The sequence below is a fragment of the Amborella trichopoda genome, chromosome 3 (genome assembly GCF_054954075.1).
Source record: "Amborella trichopoda isolate Santa Cruz 75 chromosome 3, AtrichopodaSantaCruz75HAP2 v2.0, whole genome shotgun sequence".
Classification (NCBI taxonomy): domain Eukaryota; kingdom Viridiplantae; phylum Streptophyta; class Magnoliopsida; order Amborellales; family Amborellaceae; genus Amborella; species Amborella trichopoda.
In genome coordinates this window covers 56333811-56354580 of record NC_142338.1, presented here as the reverse complement: position 1 = coordinate 56354580, position 20770 = coordinate 56333811, and the positions used below count along the sequence as shown (strand labels likewise).

The following is a 20770-nucleotide window of genomic DNA, read 5'->3' as shown; positions in this document are numbered from 1 at the left end:
AAAACTCTATTTTTCTTCATACCCATGCATCTCATCTCAAGGTCGAGATGATCAATTGGAGAGTTTTCTAACGTTGGAACATTCTCTTCTTGAGGACTTTTTAGGTGCACCTTACTTCAATAATATAAGGCTGACACCTTATATAACTTTTTCCTATAGATAATGAAGAAGAAAAAAAAACGGGTGCGGTTTGTATAGAGCCTAGGCTCTAAACCACCAAATTAGAGCCTACCTTCAAATGGTGTCGAGAAATGTGGTTTCAATATTGGAAATCTTTGTGATAGCCTTAAAACATAGTTTTATAATTATTTATAAAGTTTAAAGCTTAAAAAATAGTGTAGATAGACATATTTATGAAAACTTGAAAATCTTGAAAATTAACGGTCCAAAAATGAGTTACAAAATACTATTTCCAAAACTTGCAATCCATTTTTTTCTCATGTCCATGCATCTTGATATCGAGATGATCAATTTGAAGATAACTGGGCATCAAAACGACATCTTCTAGTGAAATTGTGGAGGTAGGCTCAAATTTGATTATTTAGAGCCTTAGCTCTATATAAACTTTTCCAAAAAAAAAAAAACGAATTATGGTCATGTAATATCCTCACAAGTGTACAAGTGTTGGTGTCGAACATGGACCACAGCGTATTTCTCTCAAAAAAACAAGGTATGACATGCGACGTTCCAAGAACTATTATTTTATATACAAAACAATACCATTAATGCATACACATACATGTCTATATATCTATATATGTATGTGCATGTGTATATGTATTCAAAACAATACCATTAATGTGTACACAACTTATTGTTAAATACATCGCATGACCAAGCTTGGGCCTGGAGCCTTTTGTTGTGCTTGATATATTTTATGGAAAATGATTTGATAGGGCTGCAACTCTATCAAAATAAGAAAATCTGCACCTCATAACTCTTTGAAAATTGGCAATTCAAGCATTGAAAAACGTTTACATCGATTATCTTGGCTTAACTATTGTGGTTGTGAAAAAAAAAAAAAAAGGATTTCAAGTTCTGAAAATGGTGTATATTGTGACAAATTATCTAGACCGTCCATTTCACCATAAAACTAATTGTTCGTAGATCCATAATATTTGTACCATTTTTTGAGTTTCAAATTTTATTGTGGGTGTTAAAAATTGATTTTAGAACCACCATGGAGATTTTTGTTACCGAAAGTGCTTTCTGGATAAGGATTTGAGTTGAGGCTTTATTTTATTTTCATAAAGCGTATGCCATATAGAAACTTCATCCACATTTTATTATCTTTCATGTATAGTAGTATCCACATGTATCGACATACTAGCATCTGCCGAATGAAGTGAAAACATATTTTTGAAAAGACAAACTTGTATGTAGAATTGTATGCGCGTTTAGTCTCATGTAACTTTACGATGGACATTGCAAAACAACCGATAATTCATTCTAAAAATTTATGTAATCGAGTCAATGAATTATTAGTGACAACAAGTACATTCTAACAGGCTCGAACGGTTTAACTTAGTAAATTAGATATCCCTCATCGATCGGAATCACTTAAGTCAGCTCGTGATCGAGACCCAGACAAACCCTAGAATCCCTCCACTCTCACCATTTTTTAATATTATTTCAAATTTTATTAAAATTTGAAATAGTACTCAGAGGCCAACCCTTACTCAATAACACCCGTACATATCACAAATCATTGTTAACATGCACAGATCACATCAACTTCTTCCCCACTGGATTACCAAAAAAAAAAAACAAAGAGATCACATCAACTCAAATGTTTTTGCTTAGTACTACCACCACTAACCTAGTCCTCAATAGGTCCTTAAATAATGCACACAGTGGGTATGGGGTCAAGTATGAGAAGGATATTTTTTAGGTTGAGATGAAGGTCCATAAACCACTACAAGATGTGGAAAACTATTCCTTAAATTGAGATGAAGGTCCAATATCAATACAATATGTGACAAAATATGAAGGGGATCATGAAGAATGAGACAAAACATTGTTCACAGACGACTTAGAAAGATACCTTAATAGCCCAACATAGAGATGGGGACTCGATCTACAAAAAATATGCACAATTGAATGCTATTTTATATATTTAAGTCGTACACTAATAAAATTACAAATAAGAAATAATATAATAAAGTCAAATGGGGGTAAGTTGTATGTAAAGTCAATGTACGCCCCTGTTTCGTGGGGCACATATGGAGAAATCCGAGCTTGGGGTAGCAACCATCTTAACCTCGGATTGGAGTTAGGCCTCAAATTCCTTTGGTCCATTGGAATATTTGTTTTTATTGTTTGATGTTGTAGTTTAAGTTTACATAAAACTCCCATTTTTTATTTGAATGTAAAATTTGTTTACACCAACTCTTTGAAATCACGTATTGTATTTCTATTTCGGCTTTTTATACGTTGGATTAAGCTCAAATTTTGAACAGCATACTTCTCACCATCACATACAGGTGTAAATATTTTAAAATAAATAGAAGGGAAAATATCATAGTACATCTTATTTTTTGTTTTCATATCTCAATAGACCCAAAGATTCAAAATATATATCTTAACCCCTTGACTAAATTTATCTATTTTTAACTATTTTTTTAGCCCTAACAAATATAAAAAAAACATGTTCATTCTAAACTCTTCCTCTGGTATATTCTCCCAAATTTCTCTATCTCTAACATTCACCCTCTTTGTCTCTCTAATGGAGGAGAGAGAGAGTGAGAGACAATAGATGAGAGAGAGTGCGAAAACATGTAGAGAAATAGATATAAGAGAAAATCAAGTGAAGAGATGGAAAGGATGGTGTTTAGAAAGGATATGTCTTTCTTATATTTGTTTGGCGTAAAAATTTAAGTTTAAAGGGGATAAAGTTAGTTCAGGGGTTTAAAAGATATAAAATTTAGAATTTTTATGATCTAATATATGTTTTGAAATCTTGGGTCTATTGAGTTATAAAGCTTAAAAATGGGAGGAATAGAGATATTTTTCTTAAATAAATGGAAAAATAAAATACCAAAATACCTCTGAAACTTGTAGGGGTACTTTGGTTATTTTAGTTTTTAGTTATTATTTTTATATTTATTACAGTTTATGATGATGACAAGTATAGACACCCCAAATTTTAAGCAGATGCATAGAAAATAAAAATAAAAGTATAATACATGATTACCCACTATCATAAGACTTGCATATAAAATATAAATTATGAAATGCTATTTTAAATTCCAAAAATAAAATGAGGTTTATTTATAAATTGGGTGCAGTTTGCATACTGATGCATCAGTAGCTGTAGAGGTAAGGTGCACCTTTAAATTTTATCATGGTATATAATTTTGATGTAAAATATTCTTAGGATTATCTCAAAATCTATTCTTATATCTAATTATAAAATTTTAAATTTAAAAAATGGTTAAAATTAAATAGATCTATAAATATATGAAAATCTTGAAAGTGGACGGTGTTGATAATATGTTGCTTAAAATCTTTTTATTTTTCATGGTCATATATCTCGATATCGAGATGATAAATCAAAGGGTTTTTCAACATTAAAACTACCTTTTTCGATGGATTTTTGAGGTGCATCCGTAATTCTACATTATAAGGTTGCATCCCTATATAAACTTTTTCCTTGTAAATTTCCCTTTTATTGTTTTCACTACAAATTTACAAAAAGAAATAAGTCATTTGTTTGATGTCCGTTGACTATGCGCATAGCTATGTTAATACATTAAAAATGTTTGGAAATCATTACACTCGAGTAAGTTTTTTGGGGCACGTTTATTCTTTCCTACAGTGCCAAACCACAGGTGTGAATTTGGTGCGGACTCTGGACCAGCATTTTTTTTTTGTATGTGGTCCCGCATATTCCGTAAAAGGGCGTACGTTCAGTGTCCCTACATAAACAATCCAACATTTTACATCAATACCTAAAGCGGAAAAGTTTATATAAGGTTGCAACCTTAAAATGTAGAAGTACAAATTCACCTAAAAAATCCATTATAAAAGGTTGTTTTAATATTGAAAGACCATCTAATTGATCATCTCGACATTGAGATGTACGAATGTATAAAAAAAAAAGATTTTGAATCCTAAAAATAGTGCATATTGCAATATATTATCTAGACTGTCTATTTTCAAGATTTTCACATGTTTATAGATCTACATGATTTTAAACATTTTTAAAGTTTAAAATTTTATAATTAGATATGAAAATACATTTTTAGATAATCTTATGAATTTTTTACACCAAAATTACATGTTATAATAAAATTTGGAGGTGCGCCTTAAATGGATTGTTTAAGATTGCAACCTTTATTGAAACCGCACCCATACCTAAATACCCTCGGATGAGAAAACCCCTCTTCGTACCGTATCATCACCAATGTGCTACTATCGCAGTCACATTTAGCCTCACCATCAGGGAAAATGCCCGTGCGTACCATAATTAACCGCGAAAACAGATTGAAAAAGTTGTATGCTCTCGTAGGAGCAAAATGTGCGTTTGCTCCCTCGTTTAAAACGAGCGTGTTTATAGGTCCATAATGGAAGATGTTGGAGCACCATTTGAATTGTGATTTAGTCGTAATCAAGGTGTAAAAAAATGGTGATCTAAATAGGGAGATCCGGCCTAGTTCACGATATGAACTAACCAGTTTTTTGCTGTTCTTTATAGAATGGGTAACTTTGTTAGAGAACCTATCAGAATTGACCCCACTTTAATTTTTAATTTTTTAGTTTTTCATGTGCCAGTTCATTCGGCTCGACCTCCAATCCATTGAACTGGATAGATCTTCTAGACGGACGATCCGGATCATTGTTTGACTTTTTTAACCGGTATTCAGTATCATGTATGGACACTACACCAAGTAGCATCGCCCTGTAACTTGGCATGGTGGGAGAAAAAAGAAATCAGAGTTGATCACAAGTGTTCCATGTAGCGCACCATGCTCTACTTCATAAACTCTAAAATATTTTCACACGCACATTCTAAGATACTTTTATATATATCTAGTATCCATAGTCTATGGGCTCTCTCTTGCTACATTGCCAATTTAATAAAAAAATTATTCTTTTCTTGATTTCTCAGGACTGTTCTCAATGAAATATTATTGAATTCCGTTACACTGAGTTGAAAAAAAAAAAAACAAACACTCAATCAATCTATAAAAAGGATACTATTGCTGCCCCATTGAGGAACTTTGGAGCAAGTTGAGTGGAAGGAAGCCGTCGCTACTCCAAGAGAATCCTTACAAATCCTCTAGGTAAGTAGGGGTGGCAATGGGCTGGGTCGCCTTCCCCTAAAGAACTAGGGCCTAGACCAAGGCAAGAGAGGCCGGGCCTGGCCCTTCCCTTATTTCTTTTATCTTTTTTTCCATTGGTTTTATTTGATTTTACCCGTTCCTGATAGGGCTAGATCTGGGCTAGGGCCAGAACCATTTGGCCCAGGGCCAGCCTGTTGACAGTCCTATAGGTAAGAAAGGTTATTGAATAAATGGAAATTTAGATATGATGGTATATGTGGTGATTGGGAGAAAATCGCACATTTGCTCCTGTACAAAAATAAATACTTAGAAAAAAAAAATTTATCTAAAACTTTGAGATACACTTTTGTATAACTAGATTAGTAATTTTTTTTTAAAAAGCTGTCAAATTATAGATGGTCTATTTTGATCCCAAGGCATAATTTGATTCTAGAGTGCATATGTAAATTTTTTACTCTTTAGATTGATCACTAAGTTGATTAGCTATGTCCCCAAATTTTGGGTTTTAACATTGCTTAAGCTTGGCTTTTACCCAAGAAAGCAAATGTGCATTTTGCAGCCGCAGGAGCATGAAATCTTTCCAATTTGGAATTAGGTTTTCAAATATTTAGTTTTTCTGTAATATGCGTGGAAGAATCATGCTTTTTTCCCTCTTTGGGTATGTATATTGATGAACACGTATAATGGGGGGCACACAATATACATGCTTATTTTGATAAATGACCAAGTAATTATTTTTCTTGATCTAAACTTTTGGATCACCACACGTTTATTTTTTTAAAAAAGATGAAAATATAGTTCGATCATCACAGCACAATGTCCCAAATTAAATTCTACTGCTCAATTACCCAAAAATATGATTATATATAGTTTAGATTTTTTAAATTTTGAACTGATGTTTCCTTTCCATTATGCATAGTTGATTTCTTTTTCCCATTTCCTTGCAGGAGATTTTATGAATTTTGACAAACGATTTTGCTATGATATGTTTCTCGAAGGTTTCAGGCAAGATAAGATGAAAGAAGCATTAGGCCAATAAACCTTTGGTTGTATTTCAGGCAAGATCAGATGAAAGAACCAACTTATTAGTTCTTTAAAGAAGGTTAAGATTTTTTTCATAAGGAACTTAGCTAAAATATGCAGGGTTTCATCCTTATTTATAATCTTTCAGGGGTATTTTCTTGAGTCAAATTACTAAAAATACCTCTAATGTAGACTTCCCAACCTTGAACAAAGGCATTTTATAAACTTCAAAGATTTTTTTTGAGGCGGCACTCGGGTTAAAATGAAAATAAAAAACAACACCTTAAATGTCAGTTATTATAACTTCAATGATTTTGTATGTGGATTCAACCCTTTAAATCATAGTTTCTCCTTATAATTTATATTTAAAAATATAAATTTTAATAATTAAATTGGGAATCAATGCTAAAAAAAAAAAAAACTTATAGAAGCATTTGAAAAAGTCGAGTCTTTTCTAGTTCTGTGTGAGACATTCAATATAATTATGTCGACATTCGAGTGTTGGAATATGAGATGTGAGAAAAATTATAAGGGAATGTATACTACTCAAGTCGGGACATTAGGTTGGGGTGACATTAGGTTGAGTATCTTGCTTGACTATATGTAGGTTTAGACATCTTATACTGATTACCAAGAAAATTAACAAACCAGATTAGCAAATATTTATAGTTTTGGATTACGTTATTGGTTAGTAGGATAGCTTTAATAAAAATTAAAAATAAAACACTCCAAGACTTTGGATCAATATTTGACGCTCAAGAGCCAACTTGTGACATGTGACTTAAGCCATGTCAGGCATCTACTCAGATCTGATGGTTGAGATCAAGTTGGCTCTCGAGTGTCAAATCTTGATCCAATGGCTCGAAGTATTTTATTTTTAGTCTTTATTCCATAAATTTGAAGCGAAATCTAGGGCATGCATACATCTGACAAGGGCACACATAATAATGAAATATCTTGTGGTGAGAAATTATCATAATACCTATGAAACTTTTAGGAGCCGTTTGGTTTTTTTTTTTTATGATAATTTTTTCTTTTCATATTTTTTTTTGGCTAGGTGTGCCCATAAAAGAGTTGGGATGCCCCAAATTTCAGCCAAAAGATTTTGTGGGATGGAAAAAAAAGATGAAATGATATTTTGATGTAACATTATGGTATGAGCAATCCTAGCTATCGATTGAAATACCACTGAAAGATTGGGTCATATATAATTTATATGTGGTTGGGGTCACATGGAAAGCTTTGTCCATAGTAAAAAAAGTTCATTAATAATGACTACTTATGGCATTAATAATAGGGAGGGCTTTCTATCGTAAAAAGAAGGTTCATTAATAACGACTACTTATTGTTAAAGAAAGGTTGACTAACATCAAGTTGATTTTTAAGTTTGTGAATTTCCTAGGTTGGCCAAACCGTACAGCATAAATTTATGACCACTAATCTATATGGACTGCCACAGTCATGAATTTTCGGAAAATATAGTGAGGGTTATCTCTAATAAATTGAAATTATATATATTTGTAGCATTAAAATATCTTGCCAATAATAACCCCAAGAATGTCTCGGTAAAATGAATTTCTCACCGTCTCGTAGGGCCTCTTGTTATTATCACGGTATAAACCTTTATCTATAATGAGATGCATGCAATATGAGAGCAAAATTATTAATTTAAATTTGAAATGAAACATGTCGCTTACCTTAAAATAGCTCTAAAAATCAAAATAAGGCAAAAGGAAAGCAATTTGTAACGAGTTTATGATAAACGTGTAAATTTTTATATTAAGTTCAAATATTTTAATCTCAATATACATTGGACATTATTATCAATTGTAAAATTAGGGAACATACGCGTAAAATTAATTTTCTTTTTAAATACACGGCTAACGCTTTTCTTTTTCATTATCATCATAGTTTTTTATCAATTAATTTGATTCAGCGATACGAATCATGGTCTGCCATTTTGTTCTATTAAAAGTCATACTTTTAATGAGACCATAGATCCCTATATCTTCATGAACTATTTTCATCCACGTCATTTTTGGCTCTTTTTGTTTTTTAAGTTATTTGAACTAACTTCTATCTCCTAACCGTTGTTGTACTTGGTCTGTCTCATACATGACCAGTCCACTTATCTGCTTATCGTTTATTGGTGGTAGACCTAAATTATTTCGAATAGATTCATTTGAAACCTTTATGGTCTTGCCACTTCAATCTCAACCTCTTCATATCTACTGCACTCGTTCTTTCTACATTCATGAAATATTTTATATCCAATTATGACACATAACCCTAAAATCTACGTCATTCAAAACCAATTTGCAACCTAAACTTAGAATCTCCTTCTCCCATCTCTCACTAGCAACAACACACACGTGCATGGTGCGTCGAACTCATGGATAGTACGTGGCGAGGAGCAAGAAGGTGAAATTCCGTGATTCGCTATCGATCCCTCCCCACCACTACCGGTGGTAATTTCGTCATCTCAGAATAAAATAGACGTCAGGATTTATATCTCAGTTAATGTCGACAGCAAGGGCGTACGCATTGGAATAAATTTCATGGGCTCTTCGCAAGCTGAAACGGATGCTCCTTCGTAGAGCAAAATCAGGGAATATTATACTTGCTCTTTATCTCTCTTCTCTGTCATGGCGATCTCCATTAAAATCTATATAAGAATGTCCTAAATCCGAGGTTTCAGGGCGCGCCCCGACATTAAAAGTGTTTTTTAACAATGTGAATCCCAACTTTACTTTTCTCCCTCTGGTAAGATATATTTCAGTTCATAAATTTCTCGAATTCGAGGATTTTCATGGCGTTTATGAATTATATACTTTGATTCTAAGTGTATTCTCACGGTTATGGTCTCATTACTTTGCCTTTGATTGTTCCAGGTTTTACAGGAGTTGGGAACCAGAGACCACATTCCCATTCAAGTTTTAGGTTACCGATTGTTCCACCCTCTATAAAGGTTCATTAGTTTCACTTTTTTGGACCTCAACTCCCGATTTTTCGGCCGTTTTTATGATTTTGGTTGGTCCTTCAGGAATTGGAAACCCTAGATCATGTAGTCTAATATTGTTTCGATTGCAGAAATCTGTTTTGAAATCACTTATGCGAATAGAAAAACTGGTCATCATGGCGAGAGAGGGAAGTGTTTCTATTTTGGACGTGCAGAATGCTACGAAGAAGAAGGCGGCGGCCCCAAGAAGCTGGATTTTGCTTGATTCCACTGGTGAGGGAACAGTTCTTGATGCCGATAAATATGCCATTATGCATAGGGTTCAGATTCATGCCCGAGATCTTCGTATTCTCGATCCTCTTCTATCTTATCCTTCCACAATTCTTGGTCGTGAAAGGGCCATTGTTCTCAACTTGGAGGTATTATGTTAATTGTTACGTTTGAACTTCTGGCATTGTTTAAAACGTCGTATATTTTATTTTATCTACAAGTTTATGAATTTACAAGTGCAACTTGATTCTAATTTATGTTGAATTGGTGCGTTTTATGATCGTTTAATCATGTGATCAGCACATCAAGGCGATAATCACTTCTGAGGAGGTAATTCTCCTTTCTTTTTTATCTCTTGTTAGCGTCTTGAGGGATTTAATGATATATTTTAGTTGATATTTTTGGTGTTAATGAGTTTAGGTTTCATTTGTTGAAGCGGCTAATTGCAAACCTTTATGAGATGTGAAAAGATGTACGTTTTTATGTGAATCAATGAGCCCTAAGTGAAAATCTGAAAAATTTACTTCTACTTCTCTGATTAGAATTATTTTACATATCCAAAGCTCACCCAATCACGTGACTCGATAAACTTTACATAAACGATCCATAACTTGATTCTAAATATAGAAGGAGGTCCAGATTTATTTGTTACTTGGTTTGACTTTCTGGTCATCAAATTTATTATATGGGAATTATCAGGTTTGCTGAATTATAATTGGAACAATTTATGAAAATTGAGATCAATTTGTTGGAAAAATTGCAAATGACCACCTAATTGTCAATTCTGAATGACAAATGATTCTGAAGAAATTTTATTACAACTATTCAAATAAACTCCTTGTTAATCTCAGGCATTTACTTGTGTGATAATATCTCAAATTAATATATGAAGTCGTGAGCCTGTGGTCTCCATGGATAGTCCTAATGAGGGTTTAATTTAATCTGGATATGTTGTAGTTTGTCAGCAATATTCAAATGATATCTTTGGAATTAGAAAATTCTGTCTCTTTTTTGGTCAGCGATGATACATGGGACCATAAATCTTATACAAGTGACTCTATTTTGTCAGAAAAGTTCAATCATGTATTTCATGGAGCTTAAATAGTGTAGTTGACATTCTGTTAGCATCAACTTCTAACCACTATCATAAATTTTCCTTTTTCCATTGATGTGGTTAAGGTTACGTGTGCTGAGTTTGTTTTCTTGTCGTATCTAGAGTGAAGACAATGCTATGCTTGAGCAGGGTGATGAAACAAATCAACTGTCAAGGCTACTTTAGAAAACTTTGAAAAGACATCATTTTTCTCTTTTAGGGAGATTGATACAATCACATGATATTGTTATTACTCTCATTCATTTGGAGAATATCCATTGAGATTTGGAAAATGTCCATTGAAGACTCATATGATATTACATCCCTCTATGGAAACTAGACACATACATATAGAACAGAAATATATAGCTCATACATTGTGATTAATTGGTCGTAGACTCGTACAATGGCTGAGCAGCTTTACATACAAAACTGGTTTTTGTTCTTTGCTTTTCTTTTGTTTAGGTGTTGCTTCGGGATCCCACGGAGGATAATGTCATTCCTATAGTTGAGGAGCTTCGCAGACGTTTGCCTCCAGTGAATTTCGCACGGCGAGCAGAAGATGGGAGGGAGCAGTCAAATGGGCAGAATGATGCCGAAGCAGGCAATGAAGATGGTGTGTGTTCCTTGCCTTGTTATTAATTTTCTTTTTCCGAAAATTAACTTTGTTTTGTTGTTGTATGCAATTTATGAGTATATTCAAAAGATGGTTGGGGAAGCTGTTTTATTCCAAATACTAGCTTTGTTCCTTGTCTTTATTTGAATTTTCTATTTTGGCTAGTTTTAAAGTTTTAGTTTCGGTTCTTTGCAGTGGCAAAAATCCAAAAAGAATATGTCTTGAATATTGATGCTTTCTCCTATTTCTGTTTATCCTCTGATTCACTTTTTCTTTCCGGTTATTAGGTCCTAATAAAAATATCTTTTTTTATGGAAGAAATATGGGCAATAGGGCTTCTTTTCTTGAAATTGTTTTCAGGTTGTTTTCTATTTGGACCTGTGGCATAATGTTGTTTGACACTTCGAATTTGTAGAGTCTCCTTTCGAATTTCGGGCTCTAGAAGTAGCTTTAGAAGCCATATGTAGTTTCCTTGATGCACGTACAACAGAATTGGAGACTGCTGCATATCCAGCTTTAGATGAACTGACCTCCAAGGTTAGTATGTTAAGTCATTTCTTGCATTTCTACTATTATTTAAATTGATAGAAATGAAGGAATGCCTTGCCTTATATATGATTCTTTGGTTGAATTAACTTTCTTGTTTTGGTGTAATCTTGTTTTGGATGAGGATGTTGAGATGGATGAGTGACGCAGGGGAATTTGAGGGAACAATAAAATTAGCAAGAAACAAACCAAACACCAGCAATTTTGGAGAAATCCTAAGGCTTTCTCCCACCTATGGCTCAAGCTTTAGGTTTCTTTTACAAGACAAAGTCCTCCTCTTTTTCTTAAAGAGAAATACACAAATGCTTCTTTAGCCCATCCACACATTTATTTATAATAGAAAATTATTGTTTTGGACAATATTTGTCCATACAATTAACTTTGGATCAAAAGGTTATAACTTGAGCATAACTTGAAACTAAATTCCCTAACTTAAACTTAAATTTCGTAATGACAAATTTACCCCTATGAACAGTACCCATGAATATTACTTGTGAGTAGTTCCTATAAAAGAAAAAAAAAATATAAGTACATGGTTGGAAATGACAAGAATGGATAGAATTTGGAATGAATACATTCAAGAGAATTTAAGTGTTGCACCAATAAGCAATAAGGTGAGAGAAAATAGACTTAGGTGGACTGGCCATGTGCTGCGTAGACCCAGTACAACACCTGTTAGGATGGACGAGTTTAGTTCAAGTGGAAGGCTAAAAAAAGACAAGGGGTAGGCTCAAAAGGAAATGGTTGCAAGTAGTGAGAAATGATATGAGGACTTATGGTGTTGCTGAGGATATAGACCTTAGTAGAGCAGAATGGTAGACCAAGATTCATGTAGCCGAGCCCAATAAGTTGGGAAAAGGCTTGGACGACGATGATGATGCATTTGTTGAAACAAAATATATTTGCATGGAGAATGTTATGCCTATCATGTTTGAAATTTCTTATACTATGTGTTGGAGTTCAAGCTTATCTTCCTGTATTTCCATCAATGTTGTAAGACTTGGCGCTGGAATTGGGTAGGGCCAAGGTCCAAGTTAGCAGGGCAGACTCGGCGAATCTGTCCATGACTTGGCTGAGTCTTGAAACTTTGGGGGTCAGTGAGACTCCTCTGGTTCCCAAGGTTTTTCACTTGGACCCCACACCTTGCTGGGTCCAAGGGACTCGGACTTGTTTTTACAACACTAATTTCCTTTATAGTTACTAAATTGATCTTTCTATATGAATATTGTCACTAGTGAGGCCTAGTCACTTTGTGGCTGGGGTTTAATGGCTGCAAGAACGTTCTATGGTTTGAATCCTAGCTCATTAATCTAAAGGAAAAGCATATTTCTGGCAGGTAAAAAAATTCCAATTCCTTTTTGTGACCTATTTCAGATTCAGATGCTAACTTATTTGATGACCTAAGGAGCTATATAGTTGCCCTTTTTAATAAGCTGACTGTGCTGGCACTGCTCCCCTGTCCATGCTCAACCTTGGTGCACTTCAAAGCAGTTTCCCTCTCGCAGTCAATGTCAGGGATGGTGCCCTTCCGAGCAGTTCCTTCCTTCTCATTATTAAAAAGGGCAGCTATATAGCTGCCCTTTTTAATAAGCTGACTGTGCTAGCACTGCTCCCCTGTCCATGCTCAGCCTACCAGCACTTCAAAGCAGCTTCCCTCTCGCAGTCAATGTCAGGGATGGTGCCCTTCAGAGCAGTTCCTTCCTTCTCATGACGATGTCCTCCTGTCTTAATCTCTGAACGTCCTGGTCCAAATTATTTTCTCCTGCTAAAACTATGGATGATGTGTTTGCATTTGTTATCTATTTTTTTATACAATTAGGTGCTCTAAAATGACCTATTGTGCTGATTTCGATTTATACAATACATGTTCACTGAACCATTTTATCCATTTCCTTGTTAGTTTACCATGTCAATTCTCCCTGCTTTCCAGTATCATTTATCTTATGTTATTGTTGGTTGAGTGTCGTATCCTTTTGGAGTTGGTGATCTATGAATGAAATTCAGTTGTTGATGTTGTGTAACTTACTTCTATATGCACAAGCATGTTAGTAACTTTGGTTACAAAAGTTTCAAGAATTGTGTGATCTCAGTTTAGAATCTGGAACTTATGGAAGTTTTTATTCCATGACCTATTGAGTGCAATTAGGGCTGCCAACTGGCTTGGGATGGCCCGCGGGCCACACTTTAGGCCTGGGGACAGGAGTTGGGCCACTCGCTATTTCCAAACAATTTTAAGGCTGGGCATGGGTTGCCCGAGCCTGGCCTGAAAATCTAAATTCCGGACCCTGGCCAAACTAATTATTGGGCCATGCTCAGGCATCAGTGATATATTTTGTGCCATGCCGTGGCATTGGCAAGAAATGTTGGGCTAGGCTTCAGCCAGGGATAGCCTGGCCTTTAGTAGTCCTAAGGGAAGAGGATTCTAGGATCATATGTGTCTAGTTGAGATCCAGATTCTTGAGTTGGTGTTTGTCCCTGCCTGCCTTGAGAGTCTTGGTCTAGAGTGGTTCCAGTTGAGTTCCACGTCTAACACAGATTATGGCAGACCTTGTTGTACTGATTCGATTAGAATTAGGTAGTCAAATCCGCTTTGCCTGGGAAATAAATTCATGGCTGTGCAAGTTGAAGTGCATGTTTTACATCTATCATTTGGCTATTTTAATGGTATTGTAGTGTTGTTTTTGATAGTTAGAGTCATATGTAACTATCAAAATAATAGGTCACAGCGATAGTTCACATTATGTTTTCCTATATCATGATATACCACTTAGAATTTTGAAAATGAATGGATGTCTCGATGTGTAGATAAGCAGTCGTAATCTGGACCGTGTGAGAAAATTGAAGAGTGCAATGACAAGGTTAACTGCGCGAGTTCAAAAGGTATGTTTCTTTGCTCTTTGTAGTCCAGAAGTTAATTTTGTATTTTTTTGTTTTGTTTTGTTATTGCTATCGCTAGCTCATATATCCAACAGTATACTGTTGATTGAAGTACACCCACCCAAAAGGAAATACATATTTTTTCTCTTCAACTAATTTATCTGATAGAAAATTTTGTGTCGATAAATCTTATTAATAGCGAGGGATTGCAGTTTCGGGTCTTTTTCTTTATGTTCCTTTGAGGTGTTTCTCGTGGTTGGTCAGCTCTTGAACTATAGTGACCTCTAGTTATCTGGTTGCATTTTTCTGCTTTTGCAAACTTAGCTTCATGTAGATTTGATATATGTAGTAATATATTTCTTCTCTATTTCAGATATGTAACTATACAGAGGAGCTCATATAATTATGCTCTCTTCTAGTCCATTCTTAGCCATTTGGCTTAGTCTGGCACGAGTTGAACGACTCTGGCAGGAGGTAGTGAGATCACTTGAGAAGAATGGCAGCAATTTTTTAAAATAGTTATTTACATAATTTAGGTTGAACACTAGTGTCTCTGCTGAAATTATTGAGTTTGGGTTGAACATTCTATCTGCTCCTTACACCACACTTTTGGAGAAGTAACTGCCTATAATTTTTCTCAGTGATGGTGGTGGAGATGCTTTCTTGTGAGTGTGTGTTCCCTTGCTAGACTGCATGCATGTCGAACACCATAGAGAGCAGTAGCTAGACATATTACTGTCTACATTTGAGCGCCCTAAAACTTCTGGTAGACAATAATGCTATTTTATCGTCTTATATTTGTTTATCAGACTGAAAAATCTTGCCGAACATCATAATCATCTTTTTAGTTGCTTTGTTATGCATGGGCAATCTCTTTTCCTGTCTCTTTAACTAGGTTAGCAGGGAAGTTGCATTGTGACCTTAAACATTGCTACTTTCTTGATCCATTGCTAATTTCACGAAGTGTGCAGTTTTAGTGCTGTTTATATTATCTCTGCTTGGTTTTGATGAGATAATTGTATGGAAAGGAAATTTGAGCTGGGCCTAGTCTGCTTTATAAACATCAACACTTTGCATTGTGTCCCTCACATGCTGCTCAGGGCTCAATGCCTTCCGAATCTAGTGCTCATATAGAATTATTAGTATATTCTCCAAAGCCCTCCATGATTTGTATTGCAAAAGGTGATGCAGCTTGGGATCTGAAAATTTGAGTTTATGCATGTCATTCTTCCACAAAACGATCATATATAATATGTGTCCTCCTGCTTGTGTGTGTGTGCATGTCTGTGTGCCTCTGTGTGTGTGTGTGTGCATGCGTGTGTGTGTGTGTGTGTGTGTGTGTGTGTTTGTTTGGGGTGGTTGTGGGCAAACACGTTTGTGTATGTGTATGAGACAAAACGATAGCATCCCTAAAAGATACTCTTTAGAACTATTGACTGAACTTTTTTGCCTTCTTTTTTGGGATTGGGGGAAGAAGTTCCATTCCCTTTACCAGTTTCTGCATTCTTTGTTGGTCCCCAATGAGATATACATGTTTGATTCGTTGCTATATATCTTTTCTAGGTTGCAACATGTGTTCATCTATTAATTAATGAATAGGAGAACAATTTATAGCTCTCAGCTCTGAGACTCATGCGAACTGATGATCTGGCATGACCTTAGCATTCTCTTGTTTTCCTCAAGGAATGTTTGACCATCTTATTCCTGATTATGACAGGATGGATGTTGATGTTGTGTATTGACTTTAAGTTTCTCTTCCTTTTTAAAAATGTTTTACGCTGATGCTCTTATGCTTCTTAGGTAAGGGATGAGCTGGAGCAACTCTTGGATGATGATGATGATATGGCCGACCTTTACTTGTCCAGGAAATTGGCTGGTGCTTCTTCGCCTGTTAGTGGCTATGGTGTACCAAATTGGTACCCCGCCTCTCCCACTATAGGTTCAAAAATATCTAGAGCTAGCAGGGCAAGTGCTGCAACCATTCATGGGAATGAGAATGATGTTGAGGAGCTTGAAATGTTGTTAGAGGTTACAACACTTGTCCTTGTGATATTGCGACGTTTCTTTCTTTTTCACCCTTTTCTGGAAAATTCATGAGATATGTAATCTTATCCATTGTTTCTTTTTCAGGCATATTTTATGCAAATTGATGGAACATTAAATAAATTGACCACGGTAGGTATCTCTTGAACCCTGACTTACTGATTAGTTATTAAAATGGCCTTGGTGGGATGCCATTTGTTGAAGTAGATGGTATTCATTTAAGCTGTTGCAACGGATATCAAGGATTCAAACTAGAGAAAGTTGAAGTATGATCTCCCTTGATTCCTTCTAACATGCTGCCTTGAGTGGCATTTCTTCTTGTTAAAATTGTTGCCCATATGTTTATTCCAGAAAGCTGTTTCCACTTGCATCATACTCAAATAGTTTTTCATATACTCAAATGGCATTATCATTCCAACAGTAGCAAAGATGTTCAGCTATGGGAAACTAATAGAAAGTTAAAGAGATCAACCAATCCATTCCAGGAGTTTGTTCGTGCTTTTGTTATTATGAGGAATTTGATATGTTATCTAGGCACGCTGCACAAATACTTTTATGTGTAAACATGATTAACGGTTCTCCTATAGTGGATATAACACGTTTATTTTCCATGCCAAAACACACCATACGCACGTAAAATCTTTGTTGCAATCATCTGTTCAAGACCTACCACTTTTATAATGTTGGTCTTGACATGACCATGTTTGTTCCAGCTACGTGAATACATTGATGACACTGAGGACTACATCAATATTCAGGTTAGCATTTGTACCTTTAAGAGTTTTATACGTCTGCATGTGGCCTGATGTGTAAGGATTTTCCTTCTATAAGTGATTTGCAAGGTTTATCTATGTTTCCACTTTATGAGATTAATTTTCCTGTTGTTTGCTGCAGCTTGACAATCATCGAAATCAGCTGATTCAGGTAATAAGGAATAATATATGACTTGAAATCTACTACACCGTCTTTTTTTGCTTGCATGGATGCTTATTAGGGTCTGCAATCTTATTATTTTGCCATGATTGATTTACTGCAGCATGAATTATGCTGTAGAAATATTAATGTACCGTGCTGCCCTTCTCAGATAAAGAATGCTTTTTTGTTTCACTTGGAGTACTCTTCATATGCTTTTTACTTCTTGTGTTAGAGATGTGTAATTAATGGCCTGTATTAGGATGATGGTTCTATTCATGTTGTTTCTTCGTTTGTGGCAGCTGGAACTCTTCCTAAGCTCTGGTACCGTTTGTCTCTCAATCTATTCTTTGGTTGCTGGAATATTTGGCATGAACATTCCATATACATGGAATACTAACCATGGATATCTGTTTAAATGGGTGAGTGGTTTTCTTACATGAAAAATCTCATACACGGTTTCCTTGACATGATCTCCTTTTTTACCCTGATAATTTTTCCTTTGATTTGTTGATCAGGTGGTTGTTCTGGCTGGGCTTTTTTCTGTTGGACTCTTCGCATTGATAGTTACCTATGCTCGCTACAAGGGCCTTGTCGGTACTTAAATATTAAGTTGGGAAATCTAATTTGCAGCTTTGAAGTTATGATGAACCATCTAGGTGCTTGAGCTTGATCAAGGTTAGCGGGATAAGACTCTGAATGAAGTGTTTTGGCTCTGCTAACTTCTTGGCTGATTGCATTTCCATGATTTGGCTTTCTTATGCAGTTTTCATAATTGAATTTAGGTCTGGAGTTTGAGCTTGAAGTGATTGCTTGAAGATGACAAACATTTCTGTGCTGCTAGACAACCTGATCACACAGTGAAAGTGTATAATGCCATTTTGGCATGCCAAAACACATGATGAACACATATTATTTGTTCTTCATTATTCTTTTTTATATCACTTTATTCAGATAAAAGTTGTAATTTACATTTTTGATACATGTATCGGCTTTAAGAAAAACTCACCTGCATTCATTCTAGTCAGGTTGATGTAATTTTTTATCAAATTAATTACATGTACAAAAGGGCTTCTATGGTTGGTAAACTTTTGTGAACTGAAAGGGGATCATTAGTATTTATTAGAAACACAAGGGATTGTCTTCTTGGTGATTTGCGGTCAAGAGCTAATGGATAACAACAAGCCTCTCATTTTGTTATTCTATTGGGAGTATGTTTATTTTCTGAACCACAAAATGTGTTTATTTTTAAGCTGAAGTTCTCCGTTCCTGAGTAGGCTCTCAGGGACTTTATTTTATGAGCAAGTTGCTCGTGAAGGCTTTATATGCAGCTGTTTTATTCTTTACTATTCATCGCGGCACAAACAAACAATCCGTAAACCTATTGGTTGAGCTATGACTATGACTTCATTGACCAGATTAATCGTTTCAATATTTGAAGGGTGGTTAAGATTCAAGTAGACACAGAGTTTTGAATGCCGCTTGGTCGGTAAGTTAGGCATGTAGGGCAATGTGTGTTAATCACACACCCCTTGCAAAATTTATACCCTGTCATGCCTTGGTATCTGAGGACCGCCCTGGCATCTCAGTATTTGGAAAAATAAAAAGTAAAATAGAAGTACCATTTACAGTAGTCGATTACACATGCAGGTGAACACATGATGCACATGCTCCTTGACATGCAGGTGAACGCGTGATGCACATGCTCCTTGTCTAATTGTCCATAAAGTGTTTGGGTCTATGATGTATATCCGCCATGTTATATGTATGCAACCTCGTACAAATAAATATACATGAAAGTGCAATCTTGATGAGGTACAATAGTTGATGATCCCTCTGACGTATACCATTCTCCACTTCTAACATTCATTTTGGTGAGCATTGTTTGAAAATGTGGACTCCGGCTGGGAGTTGCCGGGTCCCGAGTCAAAGGCCGGGTCCGAGGCGCAATACAGTGGATTGTTTGGGAAAATACCAGCAAGGACCCAATAATTGGGGGACTCGCCCAATTTCTTGGCAACTCCAAAATTGCTAAGGTCCCGATTGAGCTGACTCGGGGATTCTTAATATGATTTTTAAATAAGAGATTTTGAAAAAGTAAACCATTTTAACGTGACGATTGAAAATTCTTGTTGATTCGAAATTGGGAAAAGCATGCAATGAGACTATTTATCTGCCGTACAAGGTAGTCACAATTAATTTTGACCCTGGATTTGAAATTGAGTAGCTACATTTATTTTATTGATAAAGCTGAAAATACAAAAAAAAAAAATTTGAATTTTTATAACATACCCAAACTATTAGATTTAACATCGATTGATCAACCTCCTCGTACTAATGGCAAATAGTCTCATTGTACGCAATCCCATAAAATTCTCTTTTTCATCCAGTTGACGGATGGACGGTGATGGAGTGTGTGGAAGCTTGAGGAACCCGATCTGGTACTCTCTCAAATCAATCAACATCTCCTATTCAAACTTTGATGGTCAGATGGATCATAGATCCTTTTTTATCCATGCTTCTCTAAACTTAGTATTTTGAGTAATGGAGGGTGATTAGTCAAAAGGATGCTTCTGTCATTTATTGCAAAGTTAGGGATGGTCCTGAAAGCAAACCAGGTAGTGTCCACCCTTTTGACAAATTGGCAAAACGGGCGGTCCTTAGATGCCTACCAGACGTGGAACGTTGGCATCTGACCGTCGATCCCGTGGAACCTTGGCATCTGACCGTCGATCCCGTAACAGTTCAAGGCTTCTCCCTTTAACGGGTAGAACACATATATCCCCGTTAGGAACCTTCCCCAGGGTCTTTTGACCGGCTTAACCGGAAAGTTGATAGTGAACTTTTCTATTTCTTTTTATTTATTAGTAATCGCAGGAATCTAATCTAGCGCCTCCCCCAAAGTTGATGGTGAACTTTCTATTATAAAGGTTGCAACCTTAGCTTTACCAATGAGGTTGTGATATTCTACATCTATTTCAGGACCTATCTTTTGAAAGAAAAAGTTTAAATAGAGCCGAGGTTCTAAACAATCAAATTAGAGTCCACCTAAAAAATTTCACTAAAAAAGGTGATTTTGATGCCCAAATATCTTCATATTGATCATCTCGACATCTAGATGCATGGAAAAAAAAATAGATTTCAAG

The 20770-nt window shown here is 35.4% G+C and overlaps 1 protein-coding gene across 8 annotated transcripts; it reads left to right on the top strand.

Annotated features, from left to right (window-relative positions):
- The first annotated feature begins 8830 nt into the window (after positions 1–8830).
- On the top strand, positions 8831–18712 carry LOC18429509 (magnesium transporter MRS2-I). Of its 8 annotated transcripts, none has more exons than XM_088861562.1 (14): positions 8831–9071; positions 9200–9276; positions 9399–9686; positions 9838–9867; positions 11096–11246; positions 11662–11783; positions 14598–14672; positions 16470–16697; positions 16800–16844; positions 17426–17470; positions 17607–17636; positions 17927–18046; positions 18143–18302; positions 18410–18712. In XM_088861562.1, the coding sequence occupies exons 3-13, from the start codon at positions 9420–9422 to the stop codon at positions 18227–18229; spliced, it is 1200 nt and encodes a 399-aa protein (XP_088717688.1). In that variant the 5' UTR covers positions 8831–9071; positions 9200–9276; positions 9399–9419; the 3' UTR covers positions 18230–18302; positions 18410–18712. The 8 variants fall into 8 exon arrangements, with proteins under 8 accessions (XP_088717688.1, XP_011621600.1, XP_088717690.1 ...); XM_011623298.3 differs by having other exon boundaries at positions 18391–18712; XM_088861560.1 differs by lacking the exon at positions 8831–9071 and having other exon boundaries at positions 9204–9686.
- Positions 18713–20770: the final 2058 nt, after the last annotated feature.

What these genes read in the sequence shown, in the direction of transcription:
- LOC18429509 (XM_088861560.1), top strand. Translation starts at nt 9,330, where the DNA reads ATGATTTTGGTTGGTCCTTCAGGAATTGGAAACCCTAGATCATGTAGT. An exon ending in TAACTGCGCGAGTTCAAAAG is followed by an intron (nt 14,673 to 16,469) that starts GTATGTTTCTTT and finishes TATGCTTCTTAG; the next exon opens with GTAAGGGATGAGCTGGAGCA. An exon ending in ATGGATATCTGTTTAAATGG is followed by an intron (nt 18,047 to 18,142) that starts GTGAGTGGTTTT and finishes TTTGTTGATCAG; the next exon opens with GTGGTTGTTCTGGCTGGGCT.